The 16,569-nt window shown below is 44.5% G+C and overlaps 1 protein-coding gene across 2 annotated transcripts in view; it reads left to right on the top strand.

The window, feature by feature from the left end:
* Positions 1-16,569, top strand: part of LOC126473965 (proton-coupled amino acid transporter-like protein pathetic) — a 442,265-nt gene that overhangs the window by 363,832 nt on the left and 61,864 nt on the right. For both annotated transcript variants that reach the window (XM_050101338.1, XM_050101340.1), the window contains exon 5: positions 7,464-7,585. In XM_050101338.1, coding sequence (XP_049957295.1) covers positions 7,464-7,585 — 122 coding nt within the window. The remainder of the gene's footprint in view (positions 1-7,463; positions 7,586-16,569) is intronic.

The following is a 16,569-nucleotide window of genomic DNA, read 5'->3' as shown; positions in this document are numbered from 1 at the left end:
TTTTTCAGGGGTTTGTAAGAAGTTGTAGTTGACACCAAAAAAACATCATCAATCTAGAATCTTATCGAACTAAAGAATTACAAAAATCATAAAAAGTCTCTTGTGGGTGTATGAACTAACAGTGATTTATTGATGGGCCATCACCCTCCTTTTATAGTTATTCGCTTGCTGATTGTGTCTCTCTCTGTCCTTAATTTTCTGCAGTCGAAAAGCAGGTGGTCAATAGCTTTGTTTCCTCCTTTACAGGCGCACAATGCGCTCTCAGTTATTTTCAAGCACTTATAATATACTTTCAGTTTTACATAGGCCATAAACATGGCCGTGAAGTTCGGCGATAGTGGCAGTCTAATCGTTACTCATTGGCTGATCGCAGGAAATATATGGTTTCGTGTTTCCGCGTTTTCAGTTCGTTGGCACGCAATGTTCCATTCCTTTCTAAAATATTCCCTTAATTATTTCCTTATCTGATATGGAGTATGAACTAACATTATCAACTAGAAACCATTTGTCGACTGCAAATTGGCTGTAATAAGTATAAATAGGATAACAATTCGTATTACGAACACACGGTTAAACAAGTGTGTCGAATATATTTAATATAGTTAAGACAAAGGGCTCAATGTAAAACACTGGAATTAACGACAGACGCTTGGATGGTTGTGTCGGACACTTCACAAGTCCATGAATTCTTCTGCGCATAGTACTTAATGACATCACATATCTTGTGGCAACAGGGAAGACACGACTGATTTAAAAATTTTAGAAAAAATACACTGACACTGGGAAGCCTTACAACATGAACACCTTGACCCAACGCTACCAAACTTATGCAGAAGCACGTCCGTGCCCGTCTGATAGGGTGGATCAGATTTCGGCCTTATGCGAGCTTATTTTCAGTGAAGAAAAAAGTCTTTTTTACAGACGAAGAATGATATGAGAATACGACGGCTGTTGTTTGTCGTTACTCGAACTTTTCAGGTAGAGATGGCAATAGAGTATATCCACAGGACTTGTATGTGCGCCTTACCGCCATTTTTAGGACTTTGAGAATTGTCGAATCTTTGACACGAGGGACATGGAAGCATTATGCCGACAGATGGCTCTCGTGCGGTACCTGCGGAATGTGTGGTGACAAGGTGGCAACAAGAGCAGAAAAAAATGGAAGAACAGAACCGTAGGGGCGTCTGCTAGCTCCAAAGGAAAGACGGATAACAACAGCTGAAATACGGGCAGAAGTGACAGGTGATGTGTCACCACACCCCGTCGGTAACAGATTACTAGAAGCCTGGTTTCCTCGAGTTGCCATTTGTTACTTACCGCTGACACAATACCACGAATAACGGAGTGTAGAGGGAAAGTCAGACGGAGCATTGCGTGGCATTCTGTGGTGAATAGCTACGAATCTCCCTTCCGTTTGTGGTAATCAAATCCATGCCAAACATGTCCGTAGACGACCTACGAATTGGTCACAGGAAGCAGCGACTCCTGAGACTCATAGCTCTCCAGCTCCTGAAACATGGAGTTTCTGGATATGACAACAGGACTGACTTGGTATTTGCTGGAGAGAGGCCGAATGCTCGCGTCAAGAATGATAAATCCTGTTGCTAAAACTTTCACAGCCATGGTATCAAATTACGTATTGCAGCAGGATAACGTAAGACATCACACTGGAGTCCACGTCGCAAACGCCATGAGAGATATAGGGATCCTTGACGATCGATTTCTCAGCTGCAGAGAGTGTCTTTGAAGAGATGGGATGGCGTATACTTTCACAGCAGCGTCCAGGCAAAATGTTTTCGAAGTGACACAGCAAGTGTTTCAGGTATCGCTATAAGTTTCTCAGGATGGCATTTGAAGGCTGTTTGCTTCCATGCCATAAGGAATACAAGAGTGTATCACACTGGTGTTGACAGTGGACACCAATTCCGAATGGAATAAAAGTTAAGTATCGAATACCTCTTATGTGATAAACAGCGGAATGGTGTTGCGTGATATAACATTTCCATTACCGTAGGTGTATTTCTTCGTTTAGAAGGAGTTGCCAGATATACGGGGTATCTGATGTGTCTTAACCATCCCAGCTAACTACTTTTTGCTTAGAGGGCATCTACTGATAAGTCAAAATATTACGACCAACACCCACCGCGATGTTGGATGCCACTTGGGGGCATTGCGGGATTCGTTATGTAACATTCCCATCTCCCTCAGTGTATTTCTACGTTTCGAAGGACTTGCCAGATATACGAAGTATTTGGTCTATTTTAACCAACCCAGCTAACTACTTTTTGCTCGGAAGACGAAATAATACGCCCAACGCTATGTTGGGTGACACCTGGGGCGTGCGGAAACGAGACGCGGTAAGGGAAGTATGGCAGCGGAGCACTGACGGTGGCGAATTATTCTAACGACGATACAGGCCACGACGGGGAAATCGATTCAGATAAGCAACTTTGACAAAGGTCAGATTGTTATTACATAGGTCCTGTGAACCAGTGGCTCGAAAACGGTGAAGCTAGTCGAATGTTCACGTGCTACTGTCGTGAGAATCTATGAAAAGAGGTAGGAGAACAGAGAAACTACCACTAGGCGCTAAATGGTTGGGAGGGCGTCCGCGAGCCTTGACAGAACATGTGATTCTGAGGCTTGTCTACTCCGTAAAGTTGGATAGATGGCGATGTTTGGCACATGTGGTGTAAGAGCGCAATGACTGTGCACGCACAAGTGTTTCGGAGAATAGCATTCAGCCCACATTGTTGAACATTGGGCTTCGCAGCAGACGACCCCTACGTGTTGACATGTTGTCCCAAAGACATCTTCAGTTACGTTTGCAATGGGCACGGAATCGGCGGGATTGGACCGTAGATTAATGGAAAGCTTTAGAAGTTTCTGGTCGTCTCCTCAAATGCCGCCATCGAGGTGAACGATGTATCTAAACGTGCAGTGGGCCACGGACACAGGCGGGTGGGAGCTGTATTGTGCTATGGGAGACATTCTCCTGCTCTTGCATGGAACTTACGGTAGTAATCGAAGACACGCTGACAGCTGCTAATCCCCTGCCTACCTTCATGTCAGATGTCTTCCCTGACGGCAATGTCATGTTTCAGCAGTTTAACTGTCCGTGCTTAGGAGCCAGAATCTTTATACAGTGATTTGAGGAGGATGATAGGGATCTCACGTTGATGCCTCGGAGACCAAATACGCCTGATGTAAACCCTATGGAACAGATGTGGGTCGCTATCGGGCGCCATCACCACATACGCAAATCAGCGGCCCCTTATTTACGCGAATTACGTGACCTGCGCTGAGACACCTAATGCCACATACGTCCACAAACCTATCAACAACTGTTGGATCGCTGATACGCCGAACCAGTGACGTATTTCGTTCCAAAGATTGACAAACAAACCGTTAAGCAGGTGGTCATAATGTTTTGGCTCACCAGTATAAACTAAACTCCGCCCGAACAGGCCATGAAGGCTCAACGGTACCGATCGGCCACCGTGTCATCCTCAGCCCACAAGCGTCACTGGATGTGGATATGGAGGGGCATGTGGTCAGCACACCACTCTCCCGGCCGTAAGTCAGTTTACGACACCAGAGTCGCTACTTCTCATCAAGCAGTTCCTCAGTTTATCTCACAAGGGCTTAGTACACACCGCTTGCTAACAGTGCTCGGCAGACCGGATGGTAACCCAGCCAAGTGATAGCCCAGCCCGACAGAGCTTAACTTCTGACGGGAACCGCTGTTACCACAGCGGTAAAGCCGTTGGCCGTGGAATTGCCCTGTTGCGTTCGTCAGTTGACGGGCAGCGCAATGGTTGTCGATTCACACTTTCTGTTCGCGAAATAACAGCTGTTGACGGGTTTGTTCCCGGTACGTCTCAAAACCAAGCTACAATAGATATGTCGGGAACCTGGCGGATTCGCCCCCAGGCCTCCAGAGTGGAAGGCTGTCGCGCTACAACCGAGCATGCGGGCAGCCTTGTGTGTGTGTGTGTGTGTGTGTGTGTGTGTGTGTGTGTGTGTGTGTGTTTGTTTGTGGTAGAAATTCGTCTAATATATGCAGAATGTAAGTTAGCAGAGCGGTAATGATTGGGGTGTATTATACTCCTGTCTGTATCTGCTTACTGTCAATTCCAGTTAGTAGACGAGTTACGTTACCCCAGGTGCCTTCACTGTCAGCTGATACAGGACAGAAAGTCAGTTTTGTGTTACTTTTTTAATGACGTCATATTTACGTGAATGGTACACTGTGATATGTTTCTGAACAGGTCTTCATGGGCAGAAATGGATTAGTGACTAGAAAAATAGAGGATGCTACTTCAGCAAGGACGTACTGCTGTTCATGTCTTCGTAACGAACAAGGTTACAAGAAAGGCAGGCATGTTCTCATGGTATTGATACATCTTTTTGTAATGTGGAAAGTTATTCCGGATGGTTAAGATGAATGGCACACCATTTACACAGGGTGTTTCCGTAAGAACATGCAAAAATTTAGCAGGACATGGAGGATTCTCTACTGAGTTATTTGAGGTAGGGAAACTGGGGTCGGAGAACCCAGATTAAGGAGATAATAAGAATGAAAACACATACTATGTACTTTTTTATTTACATTAATTACAGTTAACTGCAAATACCCTCATTGACACAATGAACGTGGCATTTTTACTGTATCTTACAAAAGTGCTGAGACTGACGGCCATCAACATCAATGAAAGAATGGCATTGGCGAACAAGAGTCTGATGCGCCGTGACAAATATCCCTGGTGTGTTTCGAGTAATAGCACAGGCAGCTACAATTCTGGCAACTAAATCCATTCCGTATCCACTGGGGACTCATACGCAAGTGACTTCAGATATCCAAAAAGGAAATAATCAAATGGATTCAGGTCAGCTGACCTCGCAGGCCATGGAATGGGACCTCCCCTCCCTATCCAGCGACGATAAAATACAGCACTGATATGGCTGCAGACAAACACACTGAAGTGAGGCGGTGCACCGTCATGTTGTTGTACCCACATTCTCTCACGAACAGGCAATGGTACGTTCTCCAACAACTCAGTTAGGACTCTTTGCACTAAGATTTAATAAATAATAGATTTTAATAAATCTTTATCCTGCAACTGTTTGGCTGTTATCATTTACCGTGAAGAATTTCAACAGTTGCTGTTTCAGCCATGTTTAAAATCTTGATCTCTGCACTAACGTCAAGTACAGGTGGGCCATTCAGCAGGCCTACTGCCTCATGACTTTCTAGTAATCAGGCTGGTCCTACTAGTTTCCTTGCTTGAAATAAAGAATGTACGTGTAAATAAACTGCACAGTTCTTGTAAACTTGTACGCATATTATCTTTGAATAAGATGGGAAGCCGGCCGCGGTGGTCTCTCGGTTCTAGGCGCGCAGTCCGTAACCGTGCGACTGCTACGGTCGCAGGTTCGAATCCTGCCTCGGGCATGGATGTGTGTGATGTCCTTAGGTTAGTTAGGTTTAAGTAGTTCTAAGTTCTAGGGGACTGATGACCACAGCAGTTGAGTCCCATAGTGCTCAGAGCCATTTGAACCAACCATTTTTAAGCAGGGAAACGATAGTCCTAGACAAAGCGGTAGACATGTTTACTTCCATACCACATTAAACAGACTTCTTCGACCCCAAGTTGCCCAGCTCATGTTCTTCAGTGGTGAATTCTTTATGTCCTGTTACATTTTTACACGCTCTTATGAAAACCCCTTGTAGAATGGAGCACAATTAAAAATGAAGTTTCAATAACTTAGCATCACAGATCAAAAAAGGAAAAAGAGAACAATAAATAAATGAAATATTTTTAATCCTGGTTACCAGTTTCGGTCTTCAAGGCCATCCTCAGACCAAAGTTCCAGGTCACGTAAAGAACCAATGCACAGAGCTCCTGTCTGTTACTGGCTGCTAGCTGTGCCGAACTGCTGAGCAGTGCAGCTGCCAGTCGATGCTACCCAGCGGTTCTGTGCACTGGTTCTTCGCATCACCTGGAGCCTTTGCCTGAGGATGGTCTTAGACCGACACCGGTAACCAGAATTAAATACAAAAATTTCTTGCTATGTGGATTGTTCCTTTTATTAAAGGTACGATCGCAGTGTTCTGCAATGGTGCCAAAAATGATATTGTTTTGTTGTGATCTTCAGTCCTGAGACTGGTTTGATGCAGCTCTCCATGCTACTCTATCCTGTGCATGATTCTTCACTTCCCAGTACCTACCGCAATTTACGTCCTTCTGAATCTGCTTAGTGTATTCATCTCTTGGTCTCCCTCTACGATTTTTAACCTCCACGCTGCCCTCCAGTAATAAATTGGTGATTCCTTGATGCCTCAGAACATGTCCTACCAACCGATCCCTTCTTCTAGTCAAGTTGTGCCACAGTCTCCTCTTCTCCCCAATTCTATTCAATACCTCCTCATTAGTTATGTGATCTACCCACCTAATCTTCAGCATTCTTCTGTAGCACCACATTTCGAAAGCTTCTGTTCTGTTCTTGTTCAAACTATTTATTGTCCATGTTTCACTTCCATACATGGCTACACTCCATACAAATACTTTCAGAAACGACTTCCTGAAACTTTAATCTATACTCGATGTTAACAAATTTCTCTTCTTCAGAAACGCTTTTCTTGCCACTGCTAGACTACATTTTATATCGTCTCTACTTCGACCATCATCAGTTATTTTGCTCCCCAAATAGCAAAGCTCCTTTGCTACTTTAAGTGTCTCATTTCCTAATCTAATTCCCTCAGCATCACCCGAGCTAACTCGACAACATTCCATTCTCCTCGTTTTGCTTTTGTTGATGTTCATTTTATATCATCCTTTCAAGACACTGTCCATTCCGTTCCACTGCTCTTCCAAGTCCTTTGCCGTCTGTGACAGAATTACAATGTCATCGGCGAACCTCAAAACTTTTATTTCTTCTCTATGGTTTTTAATACCTACTCCGAATTTTTCTTTTGTTTCTTTTATTTCTTGCTCAATATACAGATTGAATAACATCGGGGAGAGGCTACAGCCCTGTCTTACTCCCATCCCAACCACTGCTTCCCTTTCATGTCGCTCAACTCTTATAAGTGCCATCTGGTTTCTATACAAATTGTAAATAGCATTTGATTCCCTGTATTTTACCCCTGCCACCTTCAGAATTTGAAAGAGAGTATTCCAGTCAATATTGTCAAAAGCTTTTTCTAGGTCTACAAATGCTAGAAACGTAGGTTTGCCTTTTCTTAATCTATTTTGTAAGATAAGTCGTAAGGTCAGTATTGCCTCACGTGTTCCAATATTTCTACGGAATCCAAACCGCTCTTCCCCGAGGTCGGCTTTTACCAGTTTTTCCATTTCCAGTGATAGTCGAAGTTTATTTAGACCTTTTACCTGCGCTGCGTTCGTGTTCGCGGCAGTCTACTGCAGTGATTAGTCCGCGGTTCTTCTCCACGCCGGCAGGTGTCGGTGTCTCAGTCGCTGTGTCGGCGCACCCGCACGCCTTCGCTGGACTACGCGCAGACTGCGGAGGTCGCCTTCCTCACGGGGCCCCCGGCTACCAGGGGCTGGGCCACCACTGCCAGGTAGGCTCTACGCACGCTCCGTGCTGCTGCTGTTAACGCTGCTGCTGGTATACCGCCTGGCAGAAGAGCTGAACCACCCTGAAGACGTGGTCAGGTGTCAATGTGACACCATCAACAGGTAGGTACTGTGAGGTGACAAAAGTCGTGGAGTAGCGATATGCACATACAGGGTGGTCTATTCATCGTGACCGGGCCAAATATCACACGAAATAAGCGTCAAACGAAAAAACTACAAAGAACGAAACCTGTCTAATTTGAAGGGGGAAACCAGATGGCGCTATGGTTGGCCTGCTAGATGGCGCTGCCATAGGTCAAACGGATATCAACTGCGTTTTTTAAAATAGGAACCACTATTTTTATTACATGTTCGCGTAGTACGTAAAGAAATATGAATGTTTTAGTTGGACCATTTATTTCGCTTTGTGATAAATGGCGCTGTAATAGTCACAAACGTATGGCTCACAATTTTAGACGGACAGTTGGTAACAGGTAGGTTTTTAAAGTTAAAATACAGAACGTAGGTACGTTTGAACATTTTATTTCGATTGTTCCAATGTGATACATGTACCTTTGTGAACTTATCATTTCTGAGAACACATGCTGCTACAGCGTGTTTACCTGTAAATACCACATTAATGCAATAAATGCTCAAAACGATGTCCGTCAACCTCAATGCATTTGGCAATACGTGTAACGACATTCTTCTCAACAGCGAGTAGTTCGCCTTCCGTAATGTTCGCACATGCATTGACAATTCGCGGACTCATGTTGTCAGGCGTTGTCGGTGGATCGCTATGGCAAATATCGTTCAACTTTCCCCACAGAAAGAAATCGGGGACGTCAGATCCGGTGAACGTGCGGGCCACGGTGTGGTGCTTCGACGACCAATCCACCTGTCATGAAATATGCTATTCAATACCGCTTCAACCGCACGCGAGCTTTGTGCCGAACATCCATCGTGTTGGAAGTACATCGCCATTTTGTCATGCAGTGAAACATCTTGTAGTAACATCGGTAGAACATTGCGTAGGAAATCACCATACATTGCGCCAGTTGATTGTCATCGATAAAATGGAGGCTAACTATCCTTCCTCCCATAATGCCGCACCATACATTAACCGCCAAGATCGCTGATGTTCCACTCGTCGCAGCCATCGTGGATTTTCCGTTGCCCAATAGTGCACATTATGCCGGTTTACGTTACCGCTCATGGTGAATGACACTTCGTCGCTAAATAGAACGCGTGCAAAAAATCTGTCATCGTCCCGTAATTTCTCTTGTGCCCAGTGTTTCTCTTGTGTCAAAGTCGTCGCCATGCAATTCCTGGAGCATATAAATATGGTACGGGTGCAATCGATGTTGATGTAGCGTTCTCAACACCGACGTGTTTGAGATTCCCGATTCTCGCGCAATTTGTCTGCTACTGATGTGCGGACTAGCCGCGACAGCAGCTAAAACACCTACTTGGGCATCATCATTTGTTGCAGGTCGTGGTTGACGTTTCAAATGTGACTGAACACTTCCTGTTTCCTTAAATAACGTAACTATCCGGCGAACGGTCGGGACACTTGGATGATGTCGTCCAGAATACCGAGCAGCATACATAGCACACGCCCGTTGGGCATTTTGATCACAATAGCCATACATCAACACGATATCGACCTTTTCCGCAATTGGTAAACGGTCCATTTTATCACGGGTAATGTATCACGAAGCAAATACCGTCCGCTCTGGAGGAATGTTACGTGATACCACGTACTTATACGTTTGTGACTATTATAGCGCCATATATCACAAAGCGAAAAAAGTGGTCCAACTAAAACATTCATATTTCTTTAGGTACTACGCGAATATGTAATAAAAAATGGGGGTTCCTATTTAAAAAGGAACGCACATGATATCCGTTTGACCTATAGCAGCGCCATCTAGCGGGCCAACCATAGCGCCATCTGGTTTCCCCCTTCAAGCTAGACGAGTTTCGTTCTTTGTATTTTTTTCGTTTGACGCTTATTTTGTGAGATATTTGGCCCGGTCACTATCAATGGACAACCCTGCATACAGATGGCGGTAGCATCGTGTACACAAGGTGTGAAAGGTCAGTGCTTTGGCGGAGCTGTCATTTTTACTCTGGTGGTGTGAATAGAGGTCCGATGTGATTATGATTGCACGGTGGGAATTAACACTCTTTGAACGCTTAATAGTAATTGGAGTTAGACACACGAGACATTCCATTTCGGGAATCTTTAGGGAATTCAATATCCTGAGTTCCACAGTGTTGAAAATACCAAATTTAAGGATTTATCTCTCGCCATTGGCAACGCAGTGGCTCACAGTGTTCACTGAAGGACCGAGAGGAACGACGTTTGCGTAGAGTGGTCAGTGCTAACAGACAAGCAACACTGCGGGAAATAATCGCAGAAATCAATGTGGGACGTACGACGAATGTGTCCGTTAGGACAGTGCGGTTATATCTGGCGTTAGTGTCAGCAGACAACCGACGCGAGATTCTTTGCTAATAGCGCGACATCGACTGCAGCGTCTCTTCTGGGCTTGTGGCCATATGCGTGTGGCCAGAGACGTCTGGGAAATCACGGCCTGGTCAGACGAGACGTGATTTCAGTTGTTAAGAGCTGACGGTAGGTTTCGAGTGTGGCACAGACCCCACGAAGACATGGACCCACGTTGTCCACAAGGCACTATGCAAGCTGGTGCTGGCCCCATAATGGTGTGGGCTGTGTTTACATGGAGTAGACTGACACCTCTGGATGCTCGGCTACTTGGAGACCATTTGCAGCCGTTCATGCACTTCATGTTTCAAAACAACGATGTAATTTTTATGGATGACAATAAGCCATGTCACCAGGCCACAGTCGTTCGCGATTGATTTGAAGAACATTCTGGACAGCTGGAGCGAATGATTTGGCCACCTATATAGCCCTAGATGAATACCATCGAACACCTGTGACACAGAATCGAGAGGTCAGTTCGTGCGCAAAATCTTGCAATCGCAACACTTTCTAAATTATGGACTGCCATAGAGGCAGCACGGCTGTACTACAGAGGAGTTCCAACGATTTGTTGAGTCCATGTCACGTCTAGTTGCTGCACTACGTCGGGATAAACGAGGTCCGACACGATTTTACGAGGCATCTCCTGTCTTTTGTCAACTCACTGTAAATTATTACAGTTGCAGTTCTCTGTGATTAATAGAATGGCCACCATAGTTCCTTAATGGAGTTTCTGTTTAGAGTTCATACCTACCCTGCTTGAATATATAAGGTCCTTGAATGCCATCAGATAATGAGTGATTAATAAAGGACACGAACACACCGCATACTCGTGAGATAGGGTTTCAAAGGTATCTCATTCTTGGTCTCCATTTGGGCAGCCCGTCGAATAGTGCACTTGTCCAAATTTGTAAGCCATTCGAGTGTGACACGCGTCTGATGTTGGACTGTAAGGAAACGTGAAAGGACGCATAATCGTTCTACGGTTCGACCACGTCTGACCACCACAAAGGAGGCTCGCCGTTTTGTTCACCAAACACATCGTAACCCCTTCCCATCTGCGTCTGCCGTCCAAGTAATCGACACTTTGCAACATTCGGTGTCGTCTCATGCCATTGGTCAGAGACCAACAGCAACCGTACCAGCGAATTACCGTTCCATGCACGGACTGCCGTTAAAACTACAACAAGAAAGGTTGCGTCGGGAGTGATTCCGTAGGCTGATGACGCATAGCGTCGCGTTTTGATGAGATGAATCCTCCGTCGCTGAGATGGCGGCGGTCTGGGAAGAGGTCTCATTGTTCCAATGTTTTGGCGAGGCACAGCGTTGTTACTTATGTAATAGTGTGATGAGCCATCGGGTATGACTTCAGGTCACGGCAGGTAGTCATTGAGGGCACTCTGACGGCACAACACTACGTCACACACACCCGGCGCCCTCATTCGTCACCTCTCACCCAGCAGTATAGTCCTCCCATTTTTCAACAGGACAATACTCCTCCACACATCACCATATTCAGGCACTGCAATGGTCGGAAAGATCCTCATATCTGAGTGGTATCAGCTCTGACGTCTACTCCGTCCCAAGGCCAACATTCATAATTTCAAGGACACCTTATCCCAGGATACGATGCAATGGCCTTTTGACATCTTTGCCACCCAAATCAGTGCATCCATCCAGCTTAGAAAGGGTGCAGTATCATATTGATAAGGGACCTCATATTGCCAAATAATTTAGAAATTTCACTCTGTTTTGTAACCACTGAAACAACATGACTTTCGCTGTCAACACGTGCAGTTTCATCTGAATTCCTCATACACTTCTGGGTGCTTCACTTTTTTGTCGTGCAGTGTACATACGCAAAGCAGCTATCTAATAAAGATAGGGAAAACACGAGGTGCACTGCTCTCGCGAACCACGTTAGTTGAGATTAATAAAATGGTCTAGCTTGTTATACTATTACAGTTGGTGCTACAGTCACGATTTTCCTTCATTTATTTTCAGCGCGATACGTTTCGGGAAGCTATTCCTATTAAGTGTATTGTTAGTGTGTTACACTATAAGTGTGATTATTGCAGTGTTCTGATGACTTTACACATACAGTGTTACGTAGCTACACAGTCTTTGCTAAAGGTCTCGAAACTTTCAAGGTGATAATGGAACACTGAAACATAAATCTTAAAATTATACACTCTCCAGTCTCATTAATGTGAACGGTTGTCAAATCCTGAATAACTTCCTCTTGCAGCGCCCACCAAGCTCTTCTGGACGTCAGATAAACCGCTCTGTTTCCGCACTAGGGTAACGACTGCACTGTTTTACGTTTTCTCCGACACACTTTACATGCACTCTGCTGCCCGTACTGCCACCTGCCGTTTGTGAGCGGTTATTGTGCACTGACGTCGAACATAGGCGGTGCTCACATTAACGTAATTCGACCGTGTATTAAAAGGAAATGCAAGCAGGGTAAATCTTAAATGACTGATGCGAAATGTCTACAATCAGAGAAAATTCTGCGTCAGTCAGCACTTAACCAGTCTGTAAATAAAGTATAAGGGTACTGCGACATCACTAATCCTTAACAGCCAGATATATGCTGATTCGAATAATTACCTATTCCGCCAAATCGCTAGCCAACTTGGTGTCTGGCTAAAGTGCTCGCGATGTTATTCGTTTTTACAATTTTGTAAAATTTATATCTTGAAGAAATACGTAAAGATCACATAAAAGTATACACAAAGAACATTTCAGCAGCGAAGACGAATTTATATTTTAGTGCCCAGGGCGAACAAACTGAATATTTACGTACTGTTAGGCGAATTCTTGTAATAATTATGTAATACACTATTGAGCTCCAGTGACAACTAGTATACACAAGCAGTAATTTTTAAGTATTAGGGTAAACTACGTACCAGGTTGTAACGTGCCCGGGAGTACAAATGGGGGCGGAGGACGCTTAAACTGGTTGCCGTTTCGTGACCGTTTCTTGACCGTGCGCCCTGTCCACACCACGTACCTGGTAATCCCGCGGCGGTCGTACTGTTCTGCTCCACACTGCTGTTGGCTTGCCTGAAATTATCTATTGAAATATGCAAGCGGGTTTAGGGGAGCCACTCAACGCTAAAACACAACACTGTCCTATGTCTGGTATGAACATTTATATTCTGAGACGATAAGGAATGACAGGTTGCACTGTTTACATTCTAAGTCGTAAATGTTTATCCCAATTAACAATATTGATGATTATCTGTCCACAATATCACTCAAGACGACCGTACGCGTAACCGACACGATGCTGGTGATTGTTGATGATGCGGAAGCCGAATGGTCGAACGAAAGTTCTTACGCTCGTCACACATACAGATATCTGGTAATAGTCCTCCTTGTCACTAGTAATGATATAGCACTGTTTGTTAAGCTAATTTTTCAGTTTCGAGTTCTCACTTGTACGAGCGTGCGCGTAACCGTCGCGGCGAGGCTGATTGTTGATAAAGTGGAAACGCACGTGAGCACGTCCTCACGCTCGCTACAAATCACTGTGACTTGACTGCACTCTTTTATGGTAACTAATTTTTACTGATTCACAGCAGTTCATTCCGGGAGACCGAACAAGGCGCGGATGATCGATGCTGTGCGACACGCAACGAGAGGATACATAAATACGTTATTTACGGCACTGCTCATTTGAAATTACTTCTTGACGCACTTTCCTCTGAACCATTTCCATATATCATCACTTTACTATAATAGCACTTGTAGCAACACTTCAACTTCCATACTAACAGTGCCTCTCACATGCAGAGCTATTCACTACACAACGTATCAGTTCCGTGTCCCACGCTCGACTCGACAGACGCGGCTGCCCGCAAAGATACTCGGCAACCAAGCCAGCGATATGACAGTACGCTTCCAAGGCGAAGGATTAAAATAAAATTTTTATGTCCTCATATTGTGATTGCATATATTAATTATCGCCCAGCGGAACTTCGGCGTTTTCTATGGCGTGATGGCTGTAGTGGAATAGACATGTCCTCCTGGACAAATGATTATAGCCTAACTACAGGAGCTCAGAGATCAATATAATCTCTTTTTATCTTCTTCTTTTCTTTTGTGACGAAATATAATAAATATTGTTCTTCATGTGTGACGGAACATTCACTTTATTAAAAGCACTATAGAATAGTTGGGCGCGCCACCACATTTACTACTCGTTCGTTCATACGCCCCTAACGCTTCTCTAATTCAGAGTCGCATCATATGCAAGGGCTATCCGGAACATAAAGTCCGATCGATTGTGAAATGGAAATCACAGTTAAAATCCGATGAAGCTTTTCACAGGTGTGTTGGGCAGTATCTTTGGTATGCCCGTCGATAGCGGCACTTCGCTTTTTTCGCCTCTGAGCGCACAGTGCGCACCTAAAGATGCCTAGAAAATAGTGTCTCCGGCCAAGTACGAGCGCCTGTGACGAATTTCGCCTAATTTAATGCAGGCCACACAGCGTAACTGTCGTGCATTTCCTTCTTCACGACAATTCTCGGCCGCACTCACCAAGGGGAAGTGATGAAGATCCTGCAGCGGTTTCAATGGAAACTGTTTGGTCTCTCACCGTACTGCCCGTATTTGGCCCCCCCTCATTTTCATATCTTTGCTCGCATGAAACATTGGTTACGAGAACAGCATTTTGGCACAGACATCGAGCTGCAGATCAGGATAGAGAATTGGCGAAAAGCACAGGCGGCTGTCTTCTATGGCGAGGGTATTGGGAAGTTGGTACAACGGTACGACTTGTTTCTAAGTTGGAGCGGCAGCTATATACAGAAGCAGCTGGTAGGTGTAGCTAAATGTTGCAAATAAAACATTTTTTTATTTTTATTTTGGTTTCCATTTCGCGAGGTATCTGATGTTGCTTTCCGAATAGCCCTCGTAACACAGGACCATACTATTCGCTATAATTTACGTACACTTCTACATGATTAATGAATGTCAGCAGAATCCAATCATTTTTCTGACAGAGATTTCCAGATGCGAATAACTTCCTGGTCTTCCGAGAAGATTAAAAGTATGCAGTCTGCCAGGAAGTTTCATACCGGCGCACACTTCACTGCAGAGTAAGAATTCATTTTGGTACTTTCTGGTCATTAGCACTGCATGAAAGTACCGAACATAGTCGAACTATTTAGTCGACGAGCAGCTCACAACAGTGCTACTGTGCAAGTGGTGTTGCTACAAATCAAAGCAACGGCAAAGCACCATTCACGAATTATCGAAAATATTTATTTAAATAGTTCATTCCTTCTCGAGCACACATTTCCATCTCCCAGTCCTCGGTAGCTCTACACAAATATTCCCATTCAACAGCAACACTCCCACCAAAAGGTACATTGGCATTGTGAAACATTACCTATACACTAATGATAACATAAAAGGCTTTTTAAAACAAGAATTACGAAAGAAATTAAATTTTGAGTTGAGATTAGGAACAAATTCGCCACTGACCGCAAGCATGTTCTTTGCGTCGTGACCGATTTCGAGACTACTACCCGCATCTTCGGATGCAGCCAGTATGTATACACACTAACAAGGAACCCCTTGAGTGGGAAGTCACAAAGGGCCCGTGATGTTTATGGCATTTGACGCCCCACATATTGCCTACCTAAAAACCATAATATTGGCAGCTAATAGCAACAGGGGTGAGACTGGAGGTATCCAATGGCGAGCATAGCATGAGACTACGGATCGTAGTGGAATTGTTTAGTCGACGAGTAACTCACAACAGTGCTACAGTGCTATTGGTGTCGATACAAAGCAGAGCAATGACAACGATAAATACAGCAAACATTGCATTGTATATACAACAACGGTTGCCGGAGTTGACATACAGTCAGGAAGGAACCCACAGAATTTCGCAGAGTGAGAAAGAAGTGGCAAACGAAATACCACCGTTTCTTCAAGATGAGTCAGTGGAATGTGTGGTGTCGTATACGCTCGACTGTGTGGACAATGTACATGAGGAGTACAATGATGAAGATACGTGCTTAACAAGTAAACTTGATACTGACATATGCGTCGAGCCATGCCGTCATCCTTGTCGGACAGGGAGCAACAAATCCTGTCTCTAGTGAAAAGTAGTAAAGAAGAGTCCTTGTCCAAGGAGCAGATACTAAACATAATTACGTACACGGAAGATCGTCCATGGCATAGTAAAGAAACGAACAGATTTCGAATAAGTCCTAGCAATATGACAGTGAAGTGTATAAGAAAAAGTATATATATTCGAGGGAGGACAAGGTGCATTTGTTACAAAAACTGGTGTTTCCGCGTTTCAAGGACACTGGATACAACTTGCAGAATATCCATGATCGTGGCCAACTACGTTATCCACATCAAACTGCGCGCGATATAGATTACAAGTGATTTCAAGGGAAGCAGCGGATGGTTGCATAACTTCAAACAGTGCTGCAGAATTGGAATACGTA

Source organism: Schistocerca serialis, chromosome 4 (assembly GCF_023864345.2).
Source record: "Schistocerca serialis cubense isolate TAMUIC-IGC-003099 chromosome 4, iqSchSeri2.2, whole genome shotgun sequence".
NCBI classification, from domain to species: Eukaryota; Metazoa; Arthropoda; class Insecta; order Orthoptera; family Acrididae; genus Schistocerca; species Schistocerca serialis.
This window is presented reverse-complemented; position numbering and strand designations above follow the sequence as displayed.